At 40.2% G+C, this 27,939-nt stretch overlaps 3 protein-coding genes across 6 annotated transcripts; 2 read left to right on the top strand and 1 right to left on the bottom strand.

The window, feature by feature from the left end:
• Nucleotides 1-551: 551 nt before the first annotated feature.
• LOC120746286 (zinc finger protein ZFMSA12A-like) lies at nucleotides 552-11,433 on the bottom strand. 3 transcript variants are annotated; one of them, XM_040051716.1, is made up of 12 exons: nucleotides 11,311-11,433; nucleotides 10,068-10,270; nucleotides 9,227-9,295; nucleotides 6,404-6,499; nucleotides 6,214-6,312; nucleotides 6,008-6,131; nucleotides 5,617-5,917; nucleotides 5,479-5,525; nucleotides 4,508-4,620; nucleotides 3,793-4,306; nucleotides 2,273-2,728; nucleotides 552-2,162 (listed from the first exon to the last, which is right to left on the bottom strand). In XM_040051716.1, the coding sequence occupies exons 1-12, from the start codon at nucleotides 11,312-11,314 to the stop codon at nucleotides 1,948-1,950; spliced, it is 2,241 nt and encodes a 746-aa protein (XP_039907650.1). In that variant the 5' UTR covers nucleotides 11,315-11,433; the 3' UTR covers nucleotides 552-1,947. The 3 variants fall into 3 exon arrangements, with proteins under 3 accessions (XP_039907650.1, XP_039907651.1, XP_039907652.1); XM_040051717.1 differs by having other exon boundaries at nucleotides 6,404-6,496; XM_040051718.1 differs by lacking the exon at nucleotides 11,311-11,433 and adding an exon at nucleotides 7,749-7,883 and having other exon boundaries at nucleotides 10,068-10,085.
• On the top strand, nucleotides 11,403-16,036 carry si:ch211-207l14.1 (E3 ubiquitin-protein ligase CIP8). Of its 2 annotated transcripts, none has more exons than XM_040051753.1 (5): nucleotides 11,403-11,508; nucleotides 12,105-12,794; nucleotides 14,439-14,663; nucleotides 14,752-14,850; nucleotides 15,274-16,036. In XM_040051753.1, exons 2-5 carry the CDS (start codon nucleotides 12,507-12,509, stop codon nucleotides 15,379-15,381), a joined length of 720 nt encoding a protein of 239 aa, XP_039907687.1. In that variant the 5' UTR covers nucleotides 11,403-11,508; nucleotides 12,105-12,506; the 3' UTR covers nucleotides 15,382-16,036. The 2 variants fall into 2 exon arrangements, with proteins under 2 accessions (XP_039907687.1, XP_039907688.1); XM_040051754.1 differs by lacking the exon at nucleotides 11,403-11,508 and adding an exon at nucleotides 11,528-11,603.
• A 72-nt stretch (nucleotides 16,037-16,108) lies between these two features.
• Nucleotides 16,109-25,221, top strand: sft2d2b (SFT2 domain containing 2b). Its single transcript, XM_040051760.1, has 8 exons — nucleotides 16,109-16,305; nucleotides 17,965-18,054; nucleotides 18,136-18,221; nucleotides 18,364-18,445; nucleotides 19,622-19,657; nucleotides 19,747-19,805; nucleotides 19,902-19,931; nucleotides 24,079-25,221. The coding sequence occupies exons 1-8, from the start codon at nucleotides 16,237-16,239 to the stop codon at nucleotides 24,113-24,115; spliced, it is 489 nt and encodes a 162-aa protein (XP_039907694.1). The 5' UTR covers nucleotides 16,109-16,236; the 3' UTR covers nucleotides 24,116-25,221.
• Nucleotides 25,222-27,939: the final 2,718 nt, after the last annotated feature.

The following is a 27,939-nucleotide window of genomic DNA, read 5'->3' as shown; positions in this document are numbered from 1 at the left end:
CCTTAGTCTGCAGCTGGATGGACTAAAACTCCAACATCTGGGAATGCAGTTGAAGATCAGAGCCTGACAGAGGTGGAGAAGCTCTTCACGGACCTGCATCGCAAGCTGCAGTCCAAGATGATGGTAGTTAAAATCTGTTGGCAGGATAAGGGACCCATTGAAGATGCTGTTATTTAGACTCAGATTTGGTGTTTCAGATTGTGTGTGTATTCCTGCCTTAGAGGCTAAGTGTTTTGGGTGAGAAGACAAGATTTTGGTTGTTTAATTTCCCCGATTTAGTTATCTCCATTCTTTATAATTTAACAAAGTAGAGCACAATTGCTGAAAAGTGCCACAAGGTGGCGCCCCGTTCCTTGCTGTGCTCAACTAGTTATAGCACAATACAGAACAGATGATTTTTTTGTATAAATATGAAAAACTGAACTTACCAAGAAGACTGTTGGAGGACTGAAAAATGAAGGCTGAGTTCAGACAGCTTAAAACTTTAAAAACTTGTTTGGGTTGATCTTGTTATACCACATAATAATACCAACTACAGATAGACAAACAAAGAAGTTTGTAGTTTGGTGTATATTTCAGATTAAGGACAAAGGCTGGAACAATTGTTGTACATGTAAACAGAGTCAGTGACACAAATTGATTAAACACTTTGTTTAACAGCAGAGTAAACATTAATGTGCTCCAGTCGACCTCGGGGTCTGCAATGTTCACCGGGTCACGTTTAAGATCACCAAAAATAAGAATTTAACATCTTTTTAAGTCAAAATCATGAAAAAAAAAATGGCCTTTTATTATCCTATTAGTGTAAGCGCTTCCCACCAATGTGAAACTAACAGATTAGTGATGTAGTAATGTAACGTGTCACTGTATAAGAAAACAGTCATTCATTATATTTACTACCAACAGCAACTGCAGCAACGGACCCTGGACTTACTCCACTAACAGGACAGCGTATTCAGCTCCGCTGCTCATCAGTAAAGCTTGCGGTGATGCAGCTGTGAACTGAGCGGCAAATATTTGAATTTTCTTTGTAAAACTTTAGAAAAATCTGACGTTTTTTGACCAACAGCTGGAAACTGAGTGAAATTTAGTTTCAATACAAAATGAGAGACCAGAAAATTTACTTTATCAATACTGAATTTGAATGAATCAAGTTTTTACCTGCAATGTTAAAAATTTACTATGTTCCATGTTTTATATTTACCTTTTTAAACATTAAAAAAAATTATACTCCATTATTTATTTATACATTACTGACATTTTTGCTAACTTAGTCGAGACTTAAGAGTGAAACATTTACTTTTATATTTCATGTCATTCACAAAATATTAAAAATAAACGTCATGTAAAATATTTATTATGCTCATTGTTATTAATTAGTATTTATTTATTATTATTTCTATAAATCTTGAGCATGATTACCTAATTACTGTTTTTTAATAATTAATTAATACTTTTATGAAATAATACTTATGTGTTTTCAACTTTAATTGATTTTTGACCTTGTGTATTCAGGTGAGCAGTCGATTGTGTTGTCATTTACATTTTTCATACATTTGAAGATTTTTTCCATTTATAGTAAAATAAAAATGTTTGAATGTAAGAAAAACGTAAATGAGAGCATGTCAATAAAAACACATCAGTAAAATATGTTTTAAGTATTAAAAAAATACAAATAAAATATTCATAAACATTCAAAATAAAGTTTCTTTGATTCGTGAATGAATGATCAAACTCGCTTCATCAGCTGAAGTTGCAGAACTGCTTTCTGTTGTTTCCAGCTGTTAGTTTTGCCTGTAAATCAGATCCACGCAGATCACCTGCTCCCACCTCAAACTGCATCACCACAAGTCGACTCAGACTCGGGAATCTGCGATCGATTCACTCACTGCAGGAATGAACGCATGAAACTCGTACAACGCGCACAGTTCTGATTTAAGCACATCCTCAGGGTTCCTCGACCACCTGCACCGCCACCACCTCGCTGTCGGCAGTCCGGTGTGTGAGCAGGTGTCTGTTCAGGTGAGTTTTTCGGGTGTAGCTCTTGGTGCAGAAGGTGCAGGCGTAGGGACGGATGTTGCTGTGGGACAACATGTGTTTCTTCAGGTCAAACTTCCTCCGTAAACATTTCCCGCACTCCGGACACGAGAACGGCTTCTCTCCTGGAAAACAGACAGAGAGGCGCTCGGGTTCAGAACCAGCACAAAAGCATCTGGAGTTACGACAGCATATCTTTGTGTACCGTGATCATGTGACCAGCTTCCTGTCTTACCTGTGTGTATCCTCCGGTGTTCAGTCAGGTGACAGGAAATGGAGAAGGCCTTCCCGCAGTCCTGGCAGACATAGGGCCGCTCGCCCGTGTGTGTCCTCATGTGTTTCTGCAGGTCACCGCCGGACGGCCAGCCTTTACCGCACACCGTGCACACGTACGGCCGCTCTCCGGTGTGCCGCCGCACGTGCACGTTGAGGCCAGCGAGCGCGGTGAAGTCTTTGGAGCAGTAGGGGCAGCGGTAGGGCCGCTCACCAGTGTGTGTCCTCAGGTGGCCCTCCAGGCCATCGCGGGTCTTGAAGCGCTTGCCGCACTGCGAGCACAGGAAGCGGCTCTCAGCGGTGTGGGTCGCCCGGTGGGACTGCAGGCCGGTGAGCGAGCCGTACGTCTTGCTGCACAGGTCGCACTGGTACGTGCGGAAGGTGTGTGTGCGCTGGTGGATACGAAGCTGGGTCACCCCTGGAGACACAAACATTTAAACACATGTTTAACGTCCTCTGGGAAAAGGAGACTCACATCATGGATGTGTGTCAGTATGGATCAGGATCTCCAAGGAATGTTCATCACCTTTGTTCAATCTGCGCAACACAAAAATAAGAAACAAGGACTGGACGCAGGACTGATAAGGTGTATCTAATAAAATGACAGTGAGTATAAATGCCATTTTGTTCATTAAGCTTGTGTTGTTTCCTTTTTGCGTAAAAATCAGATGTGCATCGAGAGCTGCCACCACACTGGATGTAATGAAACCCTTTCCTAAATCCTGCAGCTGCTTTTACAATGTGAATTATGATCTGAAAATGTTTTACTTTCCCAAGATGAGCTCTACAAATTCTCTATAGGCTCTGTTCACGTGTTTGTTTTACAGCAGCTGGCAGCAAAGTGCTAGTGACCAAAACACTGACGACTCGCTGTGTAATACCTCTTTGAGACGGTCTTCATGTTTTTTCCCTAGCACACAGTGGTTACCAGGGGGAGGGAGGGAAAACAGCGGGCAGGTTAACAGTACATGGTTAACAATCATGTGACTGCAAAACCTGAGCAGGTCTGAGGAAAAGTAAAAAAATAAAAAGTATAGCGCTCGATTATTTCGCCAAGTATTTTTGTCGCTTCAGGGTTAATAGGATGAAAAATAATTATTCTTTCTTGGAAAATAAATTTTCAGATGATGACGGTTGTTGATGAGCAGGCTTTTCGTTTTTTAACATTGTGTTGTAGCTCTGAAATGGAAAATAATTATAAAGGAAAATAATGAAAGCATCAGACTCTTGACTGTTTTAGAGCAGCAGCTCAACAGCAATGTTTTGTTCCACCGTCATCCTTTTTCCCAGAAACATCTTTAACAGAGGGCTGACTCAGATGAACTTGATGTGAACCTGCTGTTTGCTGCTCACCGAGTGAGTCAAACACACACAGCCGCCTCGCTGAGCTTTTAAAACCAGATCTGCTGCTAAGCTGCAGAGGTCAATGAGCCCGTGGAAAGTGCTCTGAGTTAGTGGGGTTCACCGCTTTCAGTGGTCTACCTGAGAAGGTCTGGTCACAGAAGCGGCAGTTGTAGCGGAGCTTCGCCCCCTCCACCGAGTGCGTCTGCAGGTGTCGCAGCAGCCGCGTCTGTGAGCTGAACGTCTGATCACACATCGTGCAGGTGAGGTTGGGCAGCCGGTGCTGCAGCCGATGGGCGTCCCTGTCCTTGGCCGACTCGAACACCTTGTTACACCGGCTGCAGGTGAAACCTCCCTTGTCCAGGTGTGTCTGCTTGTGATTGGTCAGGCTGGATAGATGGTGGAACTCCTTGTCGCACTGGACGCAGTGGTAGATGGGGCGGGCCCGGTGTGTGCGCTGGTGCGACAGCAGCTCGGCTTTGGTCTTGAACATGGCGTTGCACTGGAAGCAGGACAGAGACCTGACGGGTCGGGGAGGGGGCCTATTCTGAGGGAGGCAGGGCTCTTTGTCAGCGCCGCCAGGTTGAGTCTGTTCGAGCACGGATGTCGTTAAGGCCGAACCGCAGGACCTGTTAGTGCGTAGGTGTCGGATCACCTGCAGACAGTCAGACAAACATCTAAGGGAGTGATGTATATATGATGTATATATATATTTTTTAAATTTAAAATAAATAAATGTGTTTTCATTTTTATGTGTGGTCTTATTGATTTATTTTAAGATACTTTTTTTGTTCAAACAGACAAAAAAGTGACCATATAGTTACTGTCATGCCACACTGAGACACTGACACAGTACCTGTGAGCGGTAGATGAAACATTTGCCACACTGAGGACACTTGTGAGCCACACGCTGGGAATTGTGGGAAATGCTGTGCAGAGCATTAGCTGTGACCTCTGAGCAGGAGAGATCTGATTGAAGAAAGACAGGAAGCTTTAATGACTAGTTCAGTTTCTATAGCTTTGTCACAATTCTTAGGCCGCATCCTTTGAAGGACCCAGCCTTCGTGGTCTACGTGGGCCGGGTCCTGTGAAATAGGACGGTCTAGCCTTCAGATTTGCGTCACCAGCTTTCTCAGTGGAGTTCAATAAACTCCTTGCTATCTAAATTATAACAGGACATTAGAGTACATTCTCGACCATCTCACGCTTCTGTTTAATCAGTTTTCTGTTTGACATTTATTCAGCTGTGTGAAAACTATAATTAATGTCAGCCAAACCGATTTACTCAGGAACAAATAAAATACTGAAAAAAGCCAAACAATAACTTTTTAAAGTTATTTAATAACTTACATATCATGTTTAACCTGAGTAGCGAAAGACCGTGCAGGGTCTAGAAACAATGTGCCGGAGTCCACTGTTCTCACCGGCTCTAGTGAGCCTTGACCTCCCGGTCAGCTATCGAGCTGGTGGATAACAGACGTCTCAGAAAACGTCAGAGCATATTTGCAAATATGTGATGTCTCGATAAACCAAGCAAATATTTGAAGTTTACACAGCTACATTCTCACCTGAAAATATCTTAAAAGTTTATTTTGTGACCCAGAAAGAGTCATATTAAAACTAAGTAGCTGCCGCCATTGTTGGAAATGGGAATTGGCTGGGCCGCGCTATGAATTCTGGGATAGGTTGGGCTACGAATGATACACCCGACCCAACTTTCAAGTCTGGCTGTGATGTAAACGGCCTACAAATGTGGCCGCCAAAGGATGTGGCCTAGGAATTGGGACACAGCTTATATCTACGCGTGTGTGTGTGTGTGTGTGTTACCTGTGTCTTCTGATTGGTTGACGATGTCTCCACATGAGTCCCTCAACCTGACAGGCAAAAGCTGGTTATATTTTCAAGCTCTGAGGACTCTGAGGGATCCAGGATTATTTAAAAAACAAACAAAAAAAAAGGTCTCACCTGTCCACCTCCACAACCACAGGTGTGACTACACATTCATTGCCGACTGCTGCCGAGCTCTCATTGGACGCCTCCAGCTCTGAACCAATCACAGTCTCCTCGATCTCTTCCTGCTCGTCCTCTGTTATCACCACCACCTCCACCTTCACCAGCTCCACGTCCAGCTGCAAGGGGCTACTAACCTCAGGTAGCACATCTGATTGGATCTCCGTTTCAGGTGGAGGAGGGTTGGGATTGATCAGTTTAGTGAAAAGGGGGTGGGACCACACAGACAGGAGGGTCTCCTCTGCATCACAACCCACTAAGAAATAACCCCCCCAAAAACATTAAAGATTAGCAAAACTGAGTCTGATTCTCATTTAATTTGATTAGTTCTTGATTACTTATTTACCTGTCGCCAGTGCCTGTCCCTGTAAACAGCTCTGATTGGTCAGCAGCTCCCTCAGATCATCCTTGTCCGCCTTCTGCAGACAGTCCTCCAGCCCAGAGGGGGCAGCATCGAACCAGGAGGCAGCCTGAGATGGATGAATGGCCACATAAATGAAAATTAAATACAGCAGAATTACTAGATTGACTGTTCAAGGTTTTACTGATCACCTGTTTGAAGTCGGGAACAGGAAAGAGCTGCTCGATCCTGGACAGGAAGTCAGATATGAGGGACTGGAGGGCGGAGTCAAACCTCTGGTCAAACACCTCCTGGAAGACAAGCACAGAGAGAGGTGAACGATGGACGGATTGAATGATGAAGCTTTGTGTGAAGCTGATAATTCAAGGTGGCAGCTCTGACCTGTAGGAGGCGTTGAGAATTGTCTGGACTCTTTGTCAATTTGTCGGTGAGCATCAACAAAGCAGACCAGCATTCGCTTACGTCTTCATCCAGCTGCTGAGAGAACAGACGAGACACAAAAGAAACTTTTATTTTCAGCAACAACTGAGGACATCAGCCAATAGTTACTATTATTTTTCTAGTTATTATTTTATGGGTGGTCGTATTATTAATGATGCTAGTTTTTATTAGTCTCCAAGCATTTTTCTGCTTAATAATTTTTCTAATAATAATTTTTCTGCTTATTTCTTGTCATTTTCTAAGACCATTGTTGATTCTAGCTGTTAATTCTTGGCCAAATGAGCACAGGAAGAAACCATTAAATATTTTTTCCTAAAATAATGTCTCGGTATATGGTATGCATTACCATAAGTTTTCTTATGGTAATGCTAATACAGTCATGTGAGAAAATTAGGACACCCTATGAAAGCCTGTATATTTTAAAATATATTTGGACATATGGATATTTAATATGAATTTTAATGATACTGAGGGATCCAAATAATATAACTAAACAATTAAAAATAAGAAAAGCCTTTTTAAAACTTTATGTGAAATGTAATTTAAAAGACAATTTCTGGTGTGGAATAAATTAGGACACCCCACCCGTTATCCCACTTAAAATGGTTAAAATCACACACAGGTGTATCACGTCAGGTGCACATGATCAGTAAATCTTTAACCATCATTTTAAAGGAGCCTTGCCTATTTAAACCTCAGATTTAGTTTGGTGGTCTCCTGACTGTTGAAGTGTTGAAGTGAGCACCATGGTGAGATCTAAGAGCCGTCTGATGCCCTCAGAAAGAAAATTGTGTCCGCTTATGAGTCTGGTAAGGGATTCAAAAAGATCTCAAAAGAATTTGACATCAGCCATTCCACCATCTGGAAAATTGTTTACAAGTGGAGGACATTCAAAACAACTGCCACCGTGCCCAGGTCTGGCCGTCCAAGCATATTCACCCGCGGAGCAGACGCCCAAAGAACTCATCAAAAATCCCAAAAATGTCATCATAGGAACTACAGCAGGCTCTGGCTACTGTCAACGTGAAAGTGGATGACTCTACTATCAGAAAGAGACTACACAAGTTTGACTTTCATGGGAAGTGTGCAAGGAGGAAACCTTTGCTCACTAAGAGAAACATTAAGGCCAGACTGAAGTTTGCCAGAGCGAATGTAGACAAAGACCATGACTTCTGGAATAATATTCTTTGGACAGATGGGTCTAAAATTGAATCATTTAGACACCAGAACAGTAGACATGTTTGGCATAAACCAAACACAGTCTTCCAAGAAAAGAACGTCATACCAACTGTGAAGCATGGAGGTGGCAGTATTGTAGTTTGGGGATGCTTTGCTGCAGCAGCACCTGGTCAGCTCACCATCATAGAATCCATCATGAATTCTGTGTATCAGAGGGTGCTTGAAGAACATGTGAAACCATCTGTAAAAAAACATTAAAGCTGAAGCGGAACTGGACACTGCAACATGACGTTGCATGTCACGTGGGGTGACTTAAAACAGACTGTACATGTCAGAAAACCCCCAAACATCTCACAGCTGAAAGAATTCTGCATTGAGGAGTGAACCAAACTTGCTTTTGATCGATGTCAGAGACTGGTAAAAGGCGTCTCACTGAAGTTATATCAGTCAAACGGGGCAACGCTAGTTATTAGGGGGTAGGGTGTCCTAACTTTGTCCTCCATTAAAATACACATTTTTGTTCACATTTGTTTTTTAAATGTGTAATTTTTTGTTGTTGTTGTTGTTTAATTGCAACTAAGTCACTTTCTTTTCCAGTAATACATGAAAACATGATTGGACATTGATATGTGAACATTTCTTAATAAAGAGCAGATTATTTAATGGGGTGTCCTAATTTTCTCACATGACTGCATGAAAGGCAGCAGAAGTTCAACTGATAATGGAGAACAACGACATGGTTGATGTCATGAAGACCAATTGTACAATCAAAGTTTAGATATGGACGACTGAAAGCACGAAAACGTCATAGCAATTCATTTAAAGAAGGAAATATTGAAATGTGCTGCATTAATGATTCACTGCTTTTTAACATATTAAAAAAAATTATTAGCTTAAACAGTTTGTAATTTAAATAAATATTACAATTAATGTTTAAAAAATGTAAAATAAATACTGATATGAATACTGATATGAGGCATTTTCAGTTATTTAAAATATATATTTAAATACATTTTAGTGCACTGATAAAGGTGCAGGATGTTCCATCTGAAATATTTGTTATAAAATATTATATTGTTAATTAGATTTTTTTTTTTTTTTTTTTAAAGCCAAAATAAAACACACAGGGCTGGTGTTGGTTTCCAACATTTATCAGATTGATTACACCATTAATCAATAAAGAGCTGGGGTGCAGTGAAGTGACACAGATCCTGTAAGCCTGTCCAGTAATCTCCCTGCTCTCTCTCCTGGGCTTCAGTAGCTGGATTAACAGGCTTCAGGCCAGAGCAGCACAGAGAGCAAAGAGATGCTTTTGGTATTAAATGAGAGAATTTCAAGTCATTATTTTTTTTGAGAAAGGTCCCGATTTAGTGCTGCCCAAACATTTAACAAGCTGAAGAGCTGTAGACACACACTCACTATTAACCTGGTTTTCTTTTGCTTTTGTCATGAAATAAAGGATTTAATCAATTACTTCCAGTTAAGTGACTTTTCATGTTGAATCCTTTACTGAAATCACAGGAAACAGTTTGAATAAAAATAATTTTTAGACACAGTCATAGTCTGAATTACTTGTGGTCTCACCGTTGCCTCAGAGTGGATCCTGTCTAGGTGGGAATGGATGGCAGCTGATTTTGGTTCTGACAACGTGACCTAAAGAAAAAAAAAGAAAAAAAACCAACATAATCTGACATGTCCCTTCAATGTTAAAAAGGAAAAGTAACACACTGTATTTTGTTTAAAGTTTAGATTTTAACATTTGTTGATATACCTAACTATAAAATAACTCAAATGAAAACTCAAAAAAAATCCCAATGAAATTCAAATGAACCAAGAACGGAAACACCACGGAGAAACACCCCCACCCCCACCATTTATTACATTTACATTGCTTATCTAACACTTGTGCATGAATTTTCCTGAGTTCCTGTAACTGTTTCGTCCTCTAAAAGCTGTGGAAACTAGGAACTATCAATGTTAATATAAAACCATTCTGGGAACTTGGGGGGTTTTCTACTACAGAACAGGCACTCTGCAGCACAAGAGGAACCTTTAAGTAAAGTCTAGCCAGTATGCAACCATCTTGATAAAGACTTCCGACACTTATTTCATCACTTGTTCAGAAGCTTTAGTTATTTTTAATATCGAAGGTCACTTGGAGATGAAAATTGCATCAGTATCTTTGTTGCTATTATACTAATACCCAGGCACACAGATTATACGCTCCTCTCTCAGATGTTGTACAGCATGCATGACATATACATCATTTACATCAGGTGTGGTAAAGATTTAATTAACACTTAAAGTTGTTATTCCTTATCCAGCCAACATAATGTGTTAAAAACAGGTGGGAAAAGGGAACTATTGGATAGTGCATGAAACCTTCAAATTCAGGTGTTACATTCTCTCCTTGCAAAACACCAACCTTTGCCCTCAGAGCCAGCAGCAGCAGACACCTCTGTCTGTCCGTCAGCAGTTGCGGGACGGCCTCAGTCACCAGGGAAACAAAGTCCTCCAGCATCCCATAATGCCTCACCATTTCGTGCCGTGCGACCTGCCACATCGCCGCTGTTAGCAGGCGGAGAGGCGGGACGAGGAGACGCAGGGAGGAGAGGGAGAGGAGGGAAGCTGCCGGAGAGGACAGGTTGACATGTCAGAGCAGGAAGCATCACTTATCTGGGTCAGTGTCAGGAGCTGCTGCACCCACACCAACCAGGACTCTAATGTTATTCTTACTTAATGCAACTGTAACAATATGTAGGAAACTCAGAATGTAACATACTTTAGTTTGTCAGGGGAGGTAAAATATACAACTTAAAAAAGGCTCATTAAGGTGTGCCAATTTGGCCACACCCTAATCATGTTGATAATTATTACAATTTATAAACAGACAAACTGTTATCAGTAAACAAATGAGGTGGAAATATTTCAGGAAGTTGAAGATCTTCTGATTAAACCAGAGAATTCAGAAGTTTGAAAAATGTAACTTAGGAGTTTGCCTGACAAAAGAAGCTACCAAACTCTGTTAAAAAAAAAGTCTCAGCATTTTAAAAGTCAATGCTCATGATCGACTGAATGCATTTAATAAAACCGCACTAAATACATCTAAATAATTACAATACATAGTTTTAAATCGGCACAGTTTGATATAATATAGCTTTATTTAGACCTTGGAGTGTCATGTTTACCTTTAGTCACATTAGTGATCGTTAAATGATTGGTGTGTTGGTGAATTACAGCTTATTCTACTATTGTGAATGCACTGTTGGCAATACAGGGATTAGTGACTTACATGACAGCCAAACTGCTGCTAATTAACAGTTTAAATACCGTTAAAATACAAGCAGCCATCTGCTATCAGTGATATATACGACTTTTATCATAAGCAATCCACGCTTGATGCGTTACAAATACGCCGAATTAAAATGTAGCTGCAATCGACTTATTATCAGCTGGTAGAGGCTAATCAATAAAGATTAACGTTTCAAAAACTAAGAACATATTTAAAAAGCAAAATCTTTGCATAGAGTTTGGTTAGTATGGGTGCATGTGCACAAGTTGGTGCTAGCTGGCTATCGCTCGGTAATTAACAAAAGAGACAAAAATCCTGATTTATTTTTAAAGAGCACCAGAATAACCGATAAGAAAACAGAGTAGTAAGCACATACCCATTCCGCGTGCAAACCCACTCACTGTAAGCCCAATTTTTTCCAAAATGTTAGCTACAAAGGCTAATGGTTAACTGTTTACACTACAGCTACCGACGGCTCCGCCCCCTTTATACCGGAACCTTTTTTGAAAAGCCAAAGAAACACATCCGGTGCACGCGTGCGTAGAAGTGGGGTTTATTTTCGTCCGTGATCCAGGTGAGTGGAACAGGTGTGGCTTAAAGGTCATTATTTGTGCTTAAGAATAGAGTTTATCCTCGTTTTACCTCCTCAGCAGGTTCACTCCTGAACAAGTTGAGAAACTTTATTTATTTAATATGATTGTATTTAATTCTATAAAGAGTTAGAAAGCAAAAATCATAGGACAAAATTGTATCAATTAACTAAAATCCAAAATCTGATATTGATAATTACTTTAAAGAAAAAATGTTAACAATTAAAAAAATTCATTAGTTGAAATTGTTTGTAATTTAAATAAATATTACAATTAATGTTTAAATACTGATATGAATACTGATATGAGGCATTTTCAGTTATTTAAAATATATATTTAAATACATTTTAGTACATTGATAAAGGTGCAGGATGTTCCATCTGAAATATTTGTTATAAAATATTATATTGTTAATTAGAATTTTTTTTAAGCCAAAATAAAACACACAGGGCTGGTGCTGGTTTCCAACATTTATCAGATTGATTACACCATTAATCAATAAAGAGCTGGGGTGCAGTGAAGTGACACAGATCCTGTAAGCCTGTCCAGTAATCTCCCTGCTCTCTCTCCTGGATTTCAGTAGCTGGATTAACAGGCTTCAGGCCAGAGCAGCACAGAGAGCAAAGAGACGCTCGAAATACAGAAAACACAAACAATACCAGCAGTGAATGTGGAAGAGCTGGAGGCCGGACTTTGTGTGGACTTCGAATGGATCTGCGGGGGGTGGAGAAAGGTCGACAGTCAGGCCTGTTCCTTGGAGGCTCCTCGGCTCCTGCTGGCCTCCTCTATGGCCGTCTGGCTGCCAAATGCTGGAAATGAGCCTCTGTGTTTCTTGTTTCTTCATTGAAATAATTTATTGCAGCTTTTAACAAAGTGTGCTTGTAGCTTTTTCACGATTTACACCACAGTTTTATCAGGAAACAGTCTGTTTGTTGCTGCTGTAGCGTTCTGCACCACAAGGGTAAACATACATATCCTCGTAATGGATCCTGACAGAGAAGAAGCTGAAGTATTTTCGGACCCCGAGGACCCATTTGCTCTAACAGCAGAGGATAAGGAACAGGAGGAGGATGAGGAGGAAGAGGATGATGATGAGGAAGATGCCAGGATTTTCAACGCTTGGATGCAGCGGTACCGGGGAGGGGAACAGCAGAGTAAAGTAGGAGAGGATGAAGATGTCGAGTCAGAGGGAGGAAGACTTAAAAGCAGAAGCAGCCCGGAGCCTCCGGCAGCGGTAAAGTCGGGCCGCCGAGCATCACTGCCATGTCCGGTAAGAACACCAGTAACTGTACAACTCCAGACCAACTGTAAAGTGCAGTAGTGTGTGGTCAAAGGGAGGGGTAGTCATTAATGCTTGCCTTCTTTGATATGCTGAGCCATAATTAAGATTCAAATGTTGTTGTGGACAAGTCGTTAATCACAGGAACTTAGGCACAAGAAGTTCTTCAAATACTCAAAAATTGGAAACATTCCTTAGTGATACAGTCCTAAGCTCAAGAGCAGACAGTAATAGGTTGTTTGTTGAGATTTTGTTCATTTTGTCAAGTGCTGTCTTCAAGGTCAAGAAAAAGTTCATCTCCTTTATCATTCAGAAAGAGTCATTTAGTCCAGAGGGTCATGGCCATCTGGCTGTGTGGATACTCGGGGATACAGTGGTCAGTCGCTCCTTTTAACTTGTGCATGACCTGCTTCCCGTCTTGCCATGATGGGGAAGGTAATGAGAATTGAATTCATGCATTGCAATATCTTGTCCACAGGCTCTAAAGAATTTGGGAAATTCTTGGAGCCAAAGATTCTTTTGATGCAGTCTTTGGTCTTGCTTTCAAAGATAAGACATAGTGCTCAGGCTACCAGAAGAAGTTCAGACTGAAAGACAGTCAGATTGGTGCAGTGTCTGCAGTGAGGTGACACTGTATTTGTCTGTTGCAGTTAAAAAAGAGTTAAAAGAATCAGATCTCACATAGAAGCAGAAGATACGAGTTCCCTTTGATGTCTGTGGTCTCCCTTTGAGACAGGGGATCAGAGCAGAGCTGCTACTCCTGCACACTGAAAGAAGCCAGTTGAGGTAGTTTGGACATCTAGTTATGATGCATCCTTGACGCCTCATAGGTGAGGGGATTCAGGTATTTGCAACCAGAAGAAAGAACTAGGACAAGTTGGAGATGGTCTGTCCTCGAGTTGTCTTGGATTCACCTTGCTCCCCCCTCAGAGGTCCAGGAGGAGGTGGCGAGTAGGAGACTGATGGATATCTCTTTCCTTTTCTCATAACATTGTAGTGAAGGATGATCAGAAGCAAATGGTGCCCGTTTTAATGCAGTTACCATTACAAACCAGTTGTATCAGTTTATATCAGTCATACTTTCAGTCTTCAGGGTGTTCACAGCTCATTAACACTCTGTCATCCATAAACCAATGTCTTGTTTACTGTTTTCTAAGCTTCAGCCTTGCAGTTTGGTTATAAGGGGAAGTAAAGACTCCCAGAGGTGCTAATGGAGCTTTTAGGTACATGTTCTTGTTTGTTTTTTGTTAATGGGATAACTGGATCAGTGAGTCTTTTGTTTGTTCAAGACATTTTTTAACGGCAGAAAAAAATTAGAAACAAAGAAATAAAACTGTGAGAAAGAAGGAAGGCAAATATTTACAGAGAGTTATGAGTTAAATGTTTATTATAAGCAGTCCACTGACATTTCAGTTTTTTTAAATCATCCTTCAGTTTTGTATAGTGAGTATTGACTTTAATGTGTACTTTTTAACTTTATTAGTCATATTTTTCTCCTTAATTTGCTTTATGATCTTATATACTATATTTGCAGTTCGTATTCAGCATTTTGTGCCTGTAAATTACTTTGAATTGCATTTAGCGTTTATGCTCCCTGCATCAAGTTTGATTGATTAATTGATCTTTTGTCTTCAGTCCACTCTGTCGGCCATGCAGCTGTCTCGTCTCCACTCGTCCACTCAGGCTCCGGTGACGGCGAGGGTTTTGTTGCGTCGCTCTTCATCCCGCCGCCTTCTTCCATCACCTATGGAGGCCGCTGTGCCCACCTCAGAGCGCAGGCAATCTCTCATAACCACAATCCCCGAGGTTGTGCCACCTGAGAGGCGGGGACAGTTCAGAAGACGTAACGTCATGTCGCTGGTGCGTAGACGCACTTCCCGATTTTTATAAGACTAAATTAAATTGTGTTTTTAGGCTCTTTGTGACTTTAATTGTTTGTGTGTTCCAGAGCGATGCTTATAGTGTGTGTCTGATCTGTCATAACGACTTAAATAACGGCGCTGGCGGCACCAGAGAGCTACAGTGCACACACACCTTCCACAAGGAGGTAGCACATACCAGCAACAACATCAACACATAAACCTTTTCTTGGGTTAAAAGTTGGGCAACCATAGACGAGTCACAAGTAAACTCAGCACAGACAGATGGACCCTGGAGGGTTATAGAGGTCCAATGAAGGCCCTGTCTAAGGTGGATGACACTGAAGAGGTCAAGTAGATGACTGTAGACACTCATACAATGACAGAGTCACTAAAATAGGTTTAAAACAAGTTTGGTTTCCCCCTTTTTAAGATTTGAAAGACATGTTAGTCCAGTCTTCCTCTGAGACGTTTTAGGCCATTCATTAGTGAGAAAAAGATGCAACCACTACAAAGACATCTTTTTGACTCAATGGTCTTGTTCCTCTACATGCTGGTGCTCCAGGACTCCATGATGGTAACGTACTCTCTCATGCCTTCTCTCTCCTCAGTGTATCGAGGAGTGGTTGTGGAGGAAACAGTGCTGTCCAACATGTCACGGTCAGGTGTCCATGCCACAGCCATCTTACTGGAGCTCCAGCAGGGTCATAATCCCCTAACATCACCAAGAAAAACGTCAATTAAACTGAACTTTATTGGATAACCGCTTTATTAAAGCCCAGTGAATTTATCATTGTCTTTCAGAATATTATCAGAAGAGGAGCCTGACTTTTGACGCAAAACGTTATTCAATAGATTAAAAGACAATCTATTTGTCTCCATTTTGAGCCACACTGGTTTCAACAACCAGGTTATCCTGAGAATAAGGGAGTGTATTCCCTATTTTAACACCCATATCGTCTCAGTGTGATACAAATAAGTCATAGTGGATTAGAAACATATAGTAAAGGACCAACGCTGAAGCTGGAGAACAACCAAAATAACCTCATGCATGTTTTTTTTCTTTTTGTCTTCTTTTTATGGTTACTTTAACAGTATTTTAATGACTTTAATTTAAAATGTAATTGTGTCCGAGGAGGAAAAATATGGTGCAGACATAACAAATTCCCAGTCTTAGAAAAAGTTTGGGTTTTTTTATTTCTAAAATTAATTAGTTTCTTCTGCTAGTCTGTTATGCTCGGTTTTTATTTGTTTTTTTCTTGTTCTATATTTTATCATTTCATTTGTCTTTTGGTGTGAATATTCCTGTATTTTATTTGCGGATAATCACTCAGTTATCTCTGTAATCAATTTTAAACGAGCTCGAACAATAAATGAACTGAAGGAAACAGCGCCTCCTTTGTGTGCATTGTGGCCAGGGGCGGTACTGCAGGCGGAAGTGCTGCACCTGTTGATGTGCTCTTCTCTTCGGTGTAACTTCACCGCCCCAAAACACCTGAAACTTCCAGCACTTGGGAAGCTTCTGGAAATTTTAGAAGCGTTTTATCGCCTTTATTGAAGAACAAAAGGAGTTCATGGATAAATTGAAGAAGGTTTTGAGCGGGCAGGATGATGGGAACGCAGATGGGAGCGGCATACTGGAGGTGATGTTGTTTTTAGCCGGTTAGCTGGTTTCGCTAAATTAACCTGTTAAAACGGACGTAGTGCCAGAATCTGCAGATATAACTCAGCCAGGTGTGAACTCACAGACTTCAAAATGGTACTTTTAGATCCAGTGTGACTTGGACCTCCAGGGGAAAACATTATGTGTGATGTTCATCCAGAGTAAACCTTCGTAAAAGCGCTTTTAGAAAGTAACACGCTGCAGAACATGGCTGAGAAGTGAACCGATTTTAATTTTCCTTCAGTGTCCCGGTTATTCTCAGATAGATATCATTACATGGATCATATATAACGAAGAGGAACCTATAGTGTTTAATTCGGCATACTTGGTGTTATAAGATAAAAACAAATGTTCATGTAAAGTATAGTTAATTCAGGCGAAATTGCTTCTTCTTGCTGTTTAACCTCTGCACAAATCATAAAACTGCACTAGAAGTAAGGCAATAAAGTTACTTTTGATAGTTAATAACTTTGACAGTTGTAACTTAAGGAAGTCAATGCTTTAATAACTTCCACATTTGAAATACTTAGAGGCTCGCAAATGTGCATTTCGGGGCGGGATTGTGTTTTTATTATCATCAAATTGACATTTGTTGGATAGACTACCACTGCTGTCATGAACCAGGGCTGTCACACTCATTTTAACTGTTAGGCCACGTAAGCTCAAATATATACAACAGACCTCCCTCATTAAAGAGTATATGGAAGTTTCTGCTCACGCTCACATGAACCATAACCAGGATTTAAAAAATCTCTAACCTTAAATTAGAGTAAAACACCTGTCACCTCATCCACCTGACGGCCTGAGAATTAAAACAGCTCAGTTTCCCACACTTATTGAGTCTATTGTCAATATATGCAGCTGTTTAAAGTGTCACATTTTCCCACACCCTCCCCACTTAATCATCTTTTAAATTGATAGTTGAAAGGATTAGTGAAGAGTCACTTTCCCTTTTCAGACTCAGCAAAGGTGGAAAAACTGAGATTTTAAACCCAGGTACTAAAGGTGGGAATCAACAGGAATCCTGCGATACAATATTATTGCAATTTTTTTAAGATTTGTGATTCGCTGAATAATTAAGTAACAGGTAAAATTTGTCTGTTTTATCCAATAAGGCAATGTTATTTTACCTCAGTTGTTTTTTTTAGTGGTGGTGCAGTGGTGGTTTTGTGGTTTGAACTTGCCAAACATTTCCATCAAGCATCGCCACAAAATGAACAAAAGTGCTTTTTATTGAAAAGCTGGAGTGATGAATGAGCGTCCAGTGGGTCGAATCGGACGCTTTGGTGCCGTGTTAGACTCGCCTGCACTAAACAAGTGCTAAAACCGTTTAAATTTGGTTAACTGAAGAAGAGTAAATGTTAGTTGAACAATGTTTCTGAGATATTACACTTTAATGTCACAATAGTAACAGCTGTTATTAGTCTTCATTCACTTTAAAGCTTTTAGTTACTTGCCTTTGACACAAAGAAGAATAACCTAAAGACTCTTAATGTCAATTTCATGAATTCTGAGTCAATATACAATCTTCAATTTAAACTCCTTTAATACTAAAGTCACCAACTAAAAAATAAACATCAATAGCAAACATTTAGTCTGTGAGATCATCATGATGCTAATGACGACAAATTCTGTGCAGAGAGCCAATCAGGCATCGACGCTGTCCTGGGGGACACGGGTGAAGGGTTTCCTGATCTGCTTCGTTTTAGGAGTCGTGTGCTCCATCCTGGTGAGTAAATGACACTCCTGGACTGTGTTTACTGTTTCTATGACAGATTTGCTGTGGTGACTTCCTGTTTTCCTTTATCAGGGTACCTGCTTGTTGTGGGTCCCTGGCTTTGGTCTCGCTGTGTTCGCTGTCCTCTACATTCTGGGAAACATCTGCGCTCTGTCCAGGTAATAAGCAGACCTAACCTGATACTACATTACCCATCATCACTGAGGGCCGGTATTGACTTCAGTGTTTTTATGAAGGGAAACGTCGTCCTCTAGTGGTAGAAATCGGAGCTTTGACTGACGAAATCTTTTTCTTTTTCAGCACCATGTTCCTGATGGGTCCGTGCCGGCAGCTGAAGACCATGTGGGCTAAAGAGCGAGTGCTCGCCACCGTCATCATGCTGGTGAGAACAAATAACTTTTCATTATTGTCTGTAAGTTTCTCAGTCATCCAGATCAAGGTAGTCTAAGGAGCTTGAAAAGAAAGCTACTGGACTCACTTAAGCTTCGTGAAGATTTCACCTCTCATCCAAGAAGCTTCTTCAGCTCTTGGATGAAAGTTGAGACATCTTCATGAAGCTTAAAGAAGTCCAGATTTTCATTATTCTGTCCTCATGTTGATTTAATTAGAGCAATTTCTCAAATACACAGTGATGGAAGAAACTGAACACACAAACAGCGGGGGGTCCAGCTAGGATTGTCACGATGGTAGGATTTCAAGCCCGATACTGATTCTTGGAAAAGTACCTGATTGTTGGCGCTATAGATGAACTGGTCCCCAGTCAGTGCCGAGGTTGTGGGAAGTCCAGTCTAGTTTTTGTTCAGGAGTATTTTAGAACACAGTGAAATCAATCAACAAAACCATTCAAAAATAGAGAAATAATATTGAAAATAAACACCATTAAAACAATGATGAATAAAAACCTGACCAGTGTGACTAATGTGACAGGTAAGATAAGTGGTAGAGGGCATAAAAACAGGTTTCCTATTTTAAAAAAAAAAAAAAAAAAAAAAAAAAAAAAAATCCTCTCTGTGTAACTTTTACATTTCAGTCATTTTTTTATCCACATTTGCATTTACCTTATTTGTGTCTAAGGTTTCTAGTAGGTCTGTAGTGTAGTGGTTTACATATACAGGTAGTTCAATTGTGGGATGAGAGGCATATCCCATAAGGTTTATTCAGTAAATCAAACACGTGGATCTACCTGCTGTGAATCTGGGAGCAGCTTAAAGTAGCTTTCATCTGTTTTTTGTTTTTTTGGGGGGTTTTTTTTGCATTTGTGTTGCGTTGGCAAATTTAACTGTGGATGAAATCTAGTTTAAAGTGTCTAATCTCTGTATCCAGGTTAAGGCTGAAGATGAAGTTACAGCTGAAGATGATGAAGATCAATTCAAACTTTTAATCACGGAGTGAATCATTTTCGCTTGTCAATGTTAATAAAGCTGATTTCTCTCATAATTTGTCCAAACATGCTCCAAAAACGGAGTTTACAGGAAAAGCCACGTGACGTCCTGATGAACGACAGGTAGCTGAAACTCACCTGTAAGCTCCACCTGAGTGAAACTGTCTCTCTCTGCAGGTGTGTCTGGTGCTGACGCTCTGTGCTGCGTTCTGGGTGAGAAACAAACTGCGATGAAACGTTTGGATGCAGCAAGTCGTGTTGTGTTGTTTTTGTGTTTGATTCGTGTTGTTGTGTCTCTGCAGTGGAAGAACAACGGCCTCGCTGTGCTCTTCTGTATCCTGCAGTTTCTGGCCTTCACCTGGTAGAAAAAACACACACACACACACACACACACACACACACACACACACGTGTTACTGTTTGTTACCTCTCTGACTGCTGCTGCTGTATCCCACAGGTACGGCCTCTCATACATCCCATTCGCCAGGTAAGACAAACACACCTGATCTCACTAGTGTGCGTTTCCTCGAGAGATAAAAACATGATGGCGACGGGCGGTTTGGTTTTAGTCTCGCTTGTTCGAAGGCATAAAAAAAGTATTAACCTTTAAAGTGAATAACTTGTACTACATACACGTGTGCTGCTGTGAAATTTCTGATTGTAGAAATGTTTCCTAGCAAGTTTTTTACAGTAGCTGACCTTTCTGCGGAAAGATCTTTGATACAGTGGGGCAAAAAAGTATTTAGTCAGCCACCGATTGTGCAAGTTCCCCCACTTAAAATGATGACAGAGGTCAGTAATTTGCACCAGAGGTACACTTCAACTGTGAGAGACAGAATGTGACAAAAAAAATCCATGAATCCACATGGTAGGATTTGTAAAGAATTTATTCGTAAATCAGGGTGGAAAATAAGTATTTGGTCACCTCAAACAAGGAAAATCTCTGGCTCTCACAGACCTGTAACGTCTTCTGTAAGAAGCTTTTCTGTCCCCCACTCGTTACCTGTATGAATGGCACCTGTTTGAACTCATCATCTGTATAAAAGACACCTGTCCACAGCCTCAAACAGTCAGACTCCAAACTCCGCCATGGCCAAGACCAAAGAGCTTTCGAAGGACACCAGGAAAAGTATTGTAGACCTGCACCAGACTGGGAAGAGTGAATCTACAATAGGCAAGCAGCTTGGTGTGAAAAAATCAACTGTGGGAGCAATCATCAGAAAATGGAAGACATACAAGACCACTGATAATCTCCCTCGATCTGGGGCTCCACGCAAGATCTCATCCCGTGGGGTCAAAATGATCATGAGAACGGTGAGCAAAGATCCCAGAACCACACGGGGGGACCTGGTGAATGACCTGCAGAGAGCTGGGACCAAAGTAACAAAGGTCACCATCAGTAACACACTACAACGGCAGGGAATCAAATCCCGCAGTGCCAGACGTGTTCCGCTGCTGAAGCCAGTGCATGTCCAGGCCCGTCTGAAGTTTGCCAGAGAGCACATGGATGATACAGCAGAGGATTGGGAGAATGTCATGTGGTCAGATGAAACCAAAGTAGAACTTTTTGGTATAAACTCAACTCGTCGTGTTTGGAGGAAGAAGAATACTGAGTTGCATCCCAAGAACACCATACCTACTGTGAAGCATGGGGGTGGAAACATCATGCTATGGGGCTGTTTTTTCTGCCAAGGGGACAGGACGACTGATCCGTGTTAAGGACAGAATGAATGGGGCCATGTATCGTGAGATTTTGAGCCAAAACCTCCTTCCATCAGTGAGAACTTTGAAGTTGAAACGAGGCTGGGTCTTCCAACATGACAATGATCCAAAACACACCGCCCGGGCAACAAAGGAGTGGCTCCGTAAGAAGCATTTGAAAGTCCTGGAGTGGCCTAGCCAGTCTCCAGACCTCAACCCCATAGAAAATCTGTGGCGGGAGTTGAAAGTCCGTGTTGCTCGGCGACAGCCCCAAAACATCACTGCTCTCGAGAAGATCTGCATGGAGGAATGGGCCAAAATACCAGCTACTGTGTGTGCAAACCTGGTAAAGACCTATAGTAAACGTTTGACCTCTGTTATTGCCAACAAAGGTTATGTTACAAAGTATTGAGTTGTATTTTTGTTATTGAGGCCTTGAGGCGACTTTTGTTGTGATTTGGCGCTATATAAATAAAATTGAATTGAATTGAATTGAATTATTGACCAAATACTTATTTTCCACCCTGATTTACGAATAAATTCTTTACAAATCCTACCATGTGGATTCATGGATTTTTTTTTTTTCACATTCTGTCTCTCACAGTTGAAGTGTACCTCTGGTGCAAATTACTGACCTCTGTCATCATTTTAGGTGGGGGAACTTGCACAATCGGTGGCTGACTAAATACTTTATTGCCCCACTGTATATAGACGCTTTGTTAACGTGATAGGCTTTGATTTGACTGTAATTTCCCATCATAAGAACGAGGTTGGTTAAAAGATAGTTTTTAATTTAACTTTCTGCTCTTACTGAGCATTCAAAGCACCGGACACTTATATGTTGATAATAGCCATGATAATATTTCAGGTTCAGATTACTTTGTTTGTGCCTGCACATACACTTTGTCTGCAGTAGGTGAGTCATCCATTTTCAAATGACAGATAAGCATAACATAATGAAGAAGAATGAATAATAAATAATCCACACTCTATCATAAAGTGTATAAAAGCTGTAATTTGTTCCTCTGATTCACGGCTACCGGAACAAAGTTGTTTTTATGCCGTGTTGCTCTGAACTTTATAAACCTTCTGAAACTCCCTGTACAAAGTCATACAGTGAAGCAGAAGTAGTGAAACGAGAGAACTGCGATGCAAACTCAAAATGGAGACCATTCCCCTTAAAAGTAAAAGTTGCAATTAAGACATTTGGAAAAGTACAACTTTTGCTTTGAAACTGAAGATGTAGATGGCTCACTTTCAATCTTTCATTTGCACTGGCACTGGCATGCGAGGTAGAGCTACCACTTGGAAGGTTGGTAGTTCGATTTCTGGCTGCTCCAGTCTGCATGCCAAAGGATCCTTGGGCAAGATACTGTGTATAAATGTGTGTCTGAATGGGTAATTTATACAAGTTGTATAAAATGATTTCAATGCTCAAGCAGATTAGAAAAGCGATTTATAAGAACCAGTCCATTTACCATGCAAGCTGTGGGCAATTGCAGCAATATGCTAGCAATCAAAGCAACCATATTGAGGTTTTTAATGCCAGGAATGTCTGCATGTCAGACATTTTTCACTGACTGGTCTTCAAGCCTGCTTGGCTGAGGCCTTAGTTTAAAACTCAAGACCTGCACACAATATTTCTATTCATGTCAAATTATTCTAAAAAATATCTGATTAAAATATGTTGCTGAAGTCAAACACGAACCCATTTTTCCTCTAACTGTTAGAAAGTTAAGTTCTGTCACAGAGGCAGGATATTACTCTTGTATGTGGTGTATAAGCAAACTGCATGGTGTCAAACACATGTTCAGTTTGCCTGAAAATTCAGGACTTCACCAGTTTTTCAAGGAATTTTGTAAGTGCAGGTCCATGAGATTTGTTTTTTCTCATGGAGCAAAAGACCTTTTCCATAAAGTTCTGATCAACGTTAAAATCCTGATCCAGGGTGAAGCGAGGTTGTTTGCAACCATTTGATTCTGTATGGCAGGTTCGTATTTAAAATTTCAGTTTTCATGCTCGCTATTAAGTAAATGCAGGTCATATTTATGTGCAGCCTGTACCCTGTTTAAAAACAATGTTTCCTTTCTGTATACTCGACTTAACAGTGGTAATTACCCATGTTTTTTTTGTTAAGCTAGATTTAAACCCACTTGCAATTATCATGTCTATAACAAAATGCAGCATGGGGCAAATTGAATTAGCAAGGTTAATCCAAACCGTTTCTACAATCCTCTTTAATGCTTTCCTCCCCTCTACCCTTAAATATGCATTTTGATATACTGCATCTCAGTATATCTCAAAGATGTGGTTTGATAACTGTTCTGGCTTTTTCCAAACACAGCTTCATAGATAGTTAAGCTTGTCTATGCATCACTAATGTCTGATGCACACACAGTCATTTTGTTTTGTACGCAGGGCTGAAATGCGGGGGTTATGGCAGAAACTACTTAGTTCAGAAAAGTGCATCAAGGGTTAATTACCCCTATTCAGCCTTTTTAACCATAAGCCTGGTGGCGGGCCATTTACATAAATAAGTAGTTGTAAGTGGAAACACAGCAAAATAAGATTTTGTAGTCATCTGTAATTTGATCTACAAGGAAGCATGTGTAGAGGGAAAAAAGTAGTGTCCCCTGGATAGAGCTTTGTGGAACTCCAGATTTGTTTTCACAGCCGGTACCATTCATGTTAGATCATGTTACCATTTCTGTTATAGATAAAAGAAACACTACAGCTATGACTAACACTAATGGAGCCATAAAGTATTCCTGTGTGAAACTCTGTCATTATAGCTGCTGACAGAACCTGATCATTTAAGCACTGAAGCAAAATAAAGTGGAGTTTTTCTGGACTGTTTCAGCGTAGTTTTGTTCATTTGTGTTTATCTGCAATGCTTTTATGTGTAATTTTTTTTCTCCTTCTTTCATTTTCAGAGATGCCATCATAAAATTATTCTCACTATGCATCTAGGAAGCCCCGCCCTGTTCTTCCACCCCTCTGAGTCACTACCTGTCTGACCAATCAGGACACAGGATACTTAATGGTGGTAGTGGTGCGTTTATGTTAGGCTTTTGTTAACAGTTTATAATGCAGCTGGAGAGTTCACAGTGCCTGAATTTCTTTAATTGGTTTCTATTTATTTTCAGCAGTAAAGAAACCGTTTATTTCAGCATCTAATGCAGCTGTACGCAGATCTAAGTGTTCACTCACTGAACTATTCTCTTAAGTGAATAATTATCAAACTGTTTTGGTAGAGCTGGACGTCTGGGTTTGAGATCAAAATGTGACAGTTTAACTTTGTTTAGCAAATTAGTCAACAGAAATCAATGATTTTAATCATCAGTAAAATATTTGAGTAAATCTTTTTAAGCTGAAATATGAGAAAAATCACCTAAACGTGATTAAACTGTGGGGGGGATATTATGTAGATAATCATATTACTAATAATTCAAACAATCAAAACAGGCAGTAAACCCCTTATAAATCTTTTATTCTAATATAGAGTAAAGGACATATACCAAATGTCTACTGCAGAGGCCAGGGTTTGAGTCTGACCTGCTCTCCTGACAATAAAGACTTGAAGACAAAAATAAATGTTTATTTAAAAAATAAAATCTCAAGAAGAAACACTCAGTATTTTCTTACATGAGTTTAAAATTCAGTGAAGCAGCTGCATTAGCATGTGAGATAAACCAGGTCCCATGAGTTTCTCTTCTCATTTTAATATTGATTTGAAGTGTTACTGATGTTCGCATCTTCCTGTTTTGTTTTTTTTGTTTTTTGTCCTAAAATTTCAATTCCTGAAGTTCCAACTCAATATCTGTGGCAAGAAGTCATTACATACATTTGAACAAATTAACATTTCAGGTGCAGTATGGGTTTGTTGATTCAGCTCATCTGGTTCCCATCTTAAGTTTTCCATTCACAAAAGACCATTGCCAGATATTTAGTTTGAATTTCTACTGCCAAGTCTCCAGGGGGCGATACAGATTTGATTTTTTTGTTTTGATTTTTTTTTGGCTTCAGTTGCAAGACGGAAACAAACTCTGGTCTGTGGAAGCTCGTTTCCATAACTGCAAAAAAAAAAAAAACATCACAGGCAGCTCTAAGTTATTATTTCAAAATCTAGAATTGCATTATTTTCAAATCTCAACTTCTTAATGAGCTGAAATTTTGACTTGCAATTAATTTTCAATTCATTAATAAAGTCTTTTTCAGTGGTGAAAACAAGCTTCCATAGTGGCCACAACTGCGTTCAGGAGCATCAAATGTTAGGTTACTCGTTTGCTGGTTCCAGCACAGCTGCACATAAACGGATCCAGCGTTCTGTCGCCACACGGTGTGCGTCACTTTTTCTTTTGATTATTTACTTTCTTAAATGGATGTTTTGCCTTAAAAGTCAAAGTGTTTTCTTCTTTACTGTAATTTGTATATTTAATTTTTTGCAGGATTACATGATTTTAATACCAAATCTTGGTCATAGTTTCACGTGTTAGAACAAACTTTTTCTCAGGTGAAAAAAACCCATAATCTCTTTTGTTTCGTCTCACTTTGAACTTGGTTATCTGCTTCTTTTTAAATTGGTTTGCACATTTTTCCTCATCCAAGAGTCAATGTTTTCATATTTATCCTCTAGACTTTATTTAAGGAGCTGCTTTCTTCGTCTGGGCCCGGAGTTCGCAGATATTTAACTGAAACAGTCTATAAACAGCAGTCCAACATTTCATTTTATTTCAGTATGGACGAGTAAACAATGCTTTCATTGAAAAAGAGTTAAAATGACTTAAATCCACTCTCCATTAAGTTTTTCCAGATGTGTTTTAGTTTCATTGAGATTTGGAACAGCTGTTTTTGGGTTTATCAACCCTTCAGAATTTAGTTTTCCTCATTTGTGTTGCCTTACAGACGGTCATTTAGTACTTTTAACCACACTACAGAGCTGTGACTGAAATTTAGATGCTGGACGCTGCTTTTAAAACTGGTCATGGATTTCATGGTCCTCTCCTGCTTTCCTTTATTTTCTGTTCCATGACAGCGTCAGACCCTCATAATAAATATGGCTGAGGTTTCAAATAATAACATAGACCTATGTAAAAGTAAGACTTTGACAGCTATGAATACTTTGTTTTCTAACAATACAGCTGTGGATGTTTCCTCTTCAGGTTTGGTTTGAACTGAATCATGCAGATCTACTTAAGTAGAGTCCCCGATTAAATATAGGAATAGAGCAGAACAGGTCACCTTTATTTAACTTGCATTTTCACTTTTAAAGGTTGTGAGGTTAAAATATTTTTAGCCGAAATGTTTTAGTGCAACTTTAACTCTTTTAAAACTGTATTTGTTTTGTCTGTCTGCAGTGTTAAACTGTGAAATTGTTACTGATTTTATTTCAATAAATGCTTCTGTATTTAAGAAACTGCTTACGTGAATATCATTCAGCTCAAACAAAAACTTCCCTTCATGAACTGGCGTGTGTGTGTGTGTGTGTGTGTGTGCGTGTGCATGCGTGTGTGCGTTCTTTCCTTACCTGCCTCCCTGTTTTATGCCAGTTAAGTCTCTAAAGCCTGTAATCTCCACCCGTCACTGCCTGCTGATTAAAACACGCACACACTCCCTTTTTAAGGCTCCATGCACTGTCCAGATATCGGATGTCTTTCCAGATGTTTCCCACTTGGATCTGACCTATTCTCCATTACATGCTGCTCTCAACAGCTTCTGGTGTTTTTCTTCAACACTGTCATATGACATTTAAACGTGCGCCAGGGAGGCGATTGGTCCAGTGACGCCTGTTTCGTTTTAGGTGATTAATTGGTTTATTAAATGGACGGCTGATGTCATGTTCAGGAAACTGTTCAGAGATATTCCAACCCCCTTTTTTGTGCATTTCATGATGAATAAATAAAGTTAACGTTCTCCTCTTAATGTAGAACAAATAACTTACTAAAACAACATCGTTCAGCTTTATTTAAAGTTGTGCTGTATATGTCCAACTTGACTTAAGAGTTTTTGAAAGATGAACGTCGAGTTATGTGGATGTTTACAGTGTTGATTTCCTGTCCATCCATGCATCCATGCACATTTACCGGTGAAGCATAATTCAGACGTCAGATGACTGAACAACCTCAAATGGCTTCTCAACACAAAGGAGTAGCTGCTTTACTACCAGCATTTTTCAATTAATCCTGTGAAAAGTACCAGCCCTCATAAGTTATTCAGCAGTGTTTGTTCATGCCAGTTGGCACTGTGCTCACCTCAAAGTTGTTACTGCATCGTAAGTGGACTAGTTCTTGTATCTACCTGAGCAAAAAGTGCCTTTAACAACCTCACATTGTCTAATTAACACAAGCACTTTTCCATATGTCTCAACTATGTCTATCTAACAATAAAAGTCCAATGAACACATCAGGAGCATTCATGCCACAGGATACTTTGGCTACTAGACTGGAACAGCCATGACAAATCATTCATCTGCTAATACTAGATTATCAAGATCATCAACTAACCAAGTATCAAACCAAAGTTTCACCAATCTAGGAGCCCATCAGCTGTATTCACCTGTAGAAGCCACAGGTGAAACATCATGCTATGGGGCTGTTTTTCTGCCAAGGGGACAGGACGACTGATCCGTGTTAAGGACAGAATGAATGGGGCCATGTATCGTGAGATTTTGAGCCAAAACCTCCTTCCATCAGTGAGAACTTTGAAGATGAAACGAGGCTGGGTCTTCCAACATGACAATGATCCAAAACACACCGCCCGGGCAACAAAGGAGTGGCTCCGTAAGAAGCATTTGA

The sequence above is a fragment of the Simochromis diagramma genome, unplaced genomic scaffold (assembly GCF_900408965.1).
Source record: "Simochromis diagramma unplaced genomic scaffold, fSimDia1.1 OVJJ01000107.1, whole genome shotgun sequence".
NCBI lineage: Eukaryota > Metazoa > Chordata > Actinopteri > Cichliformes > Cichlidae > Simochromis > Simochromis diagramma.
This window is presented reverse-complemented; position numbering and strand designations above follow the sequence as displayed.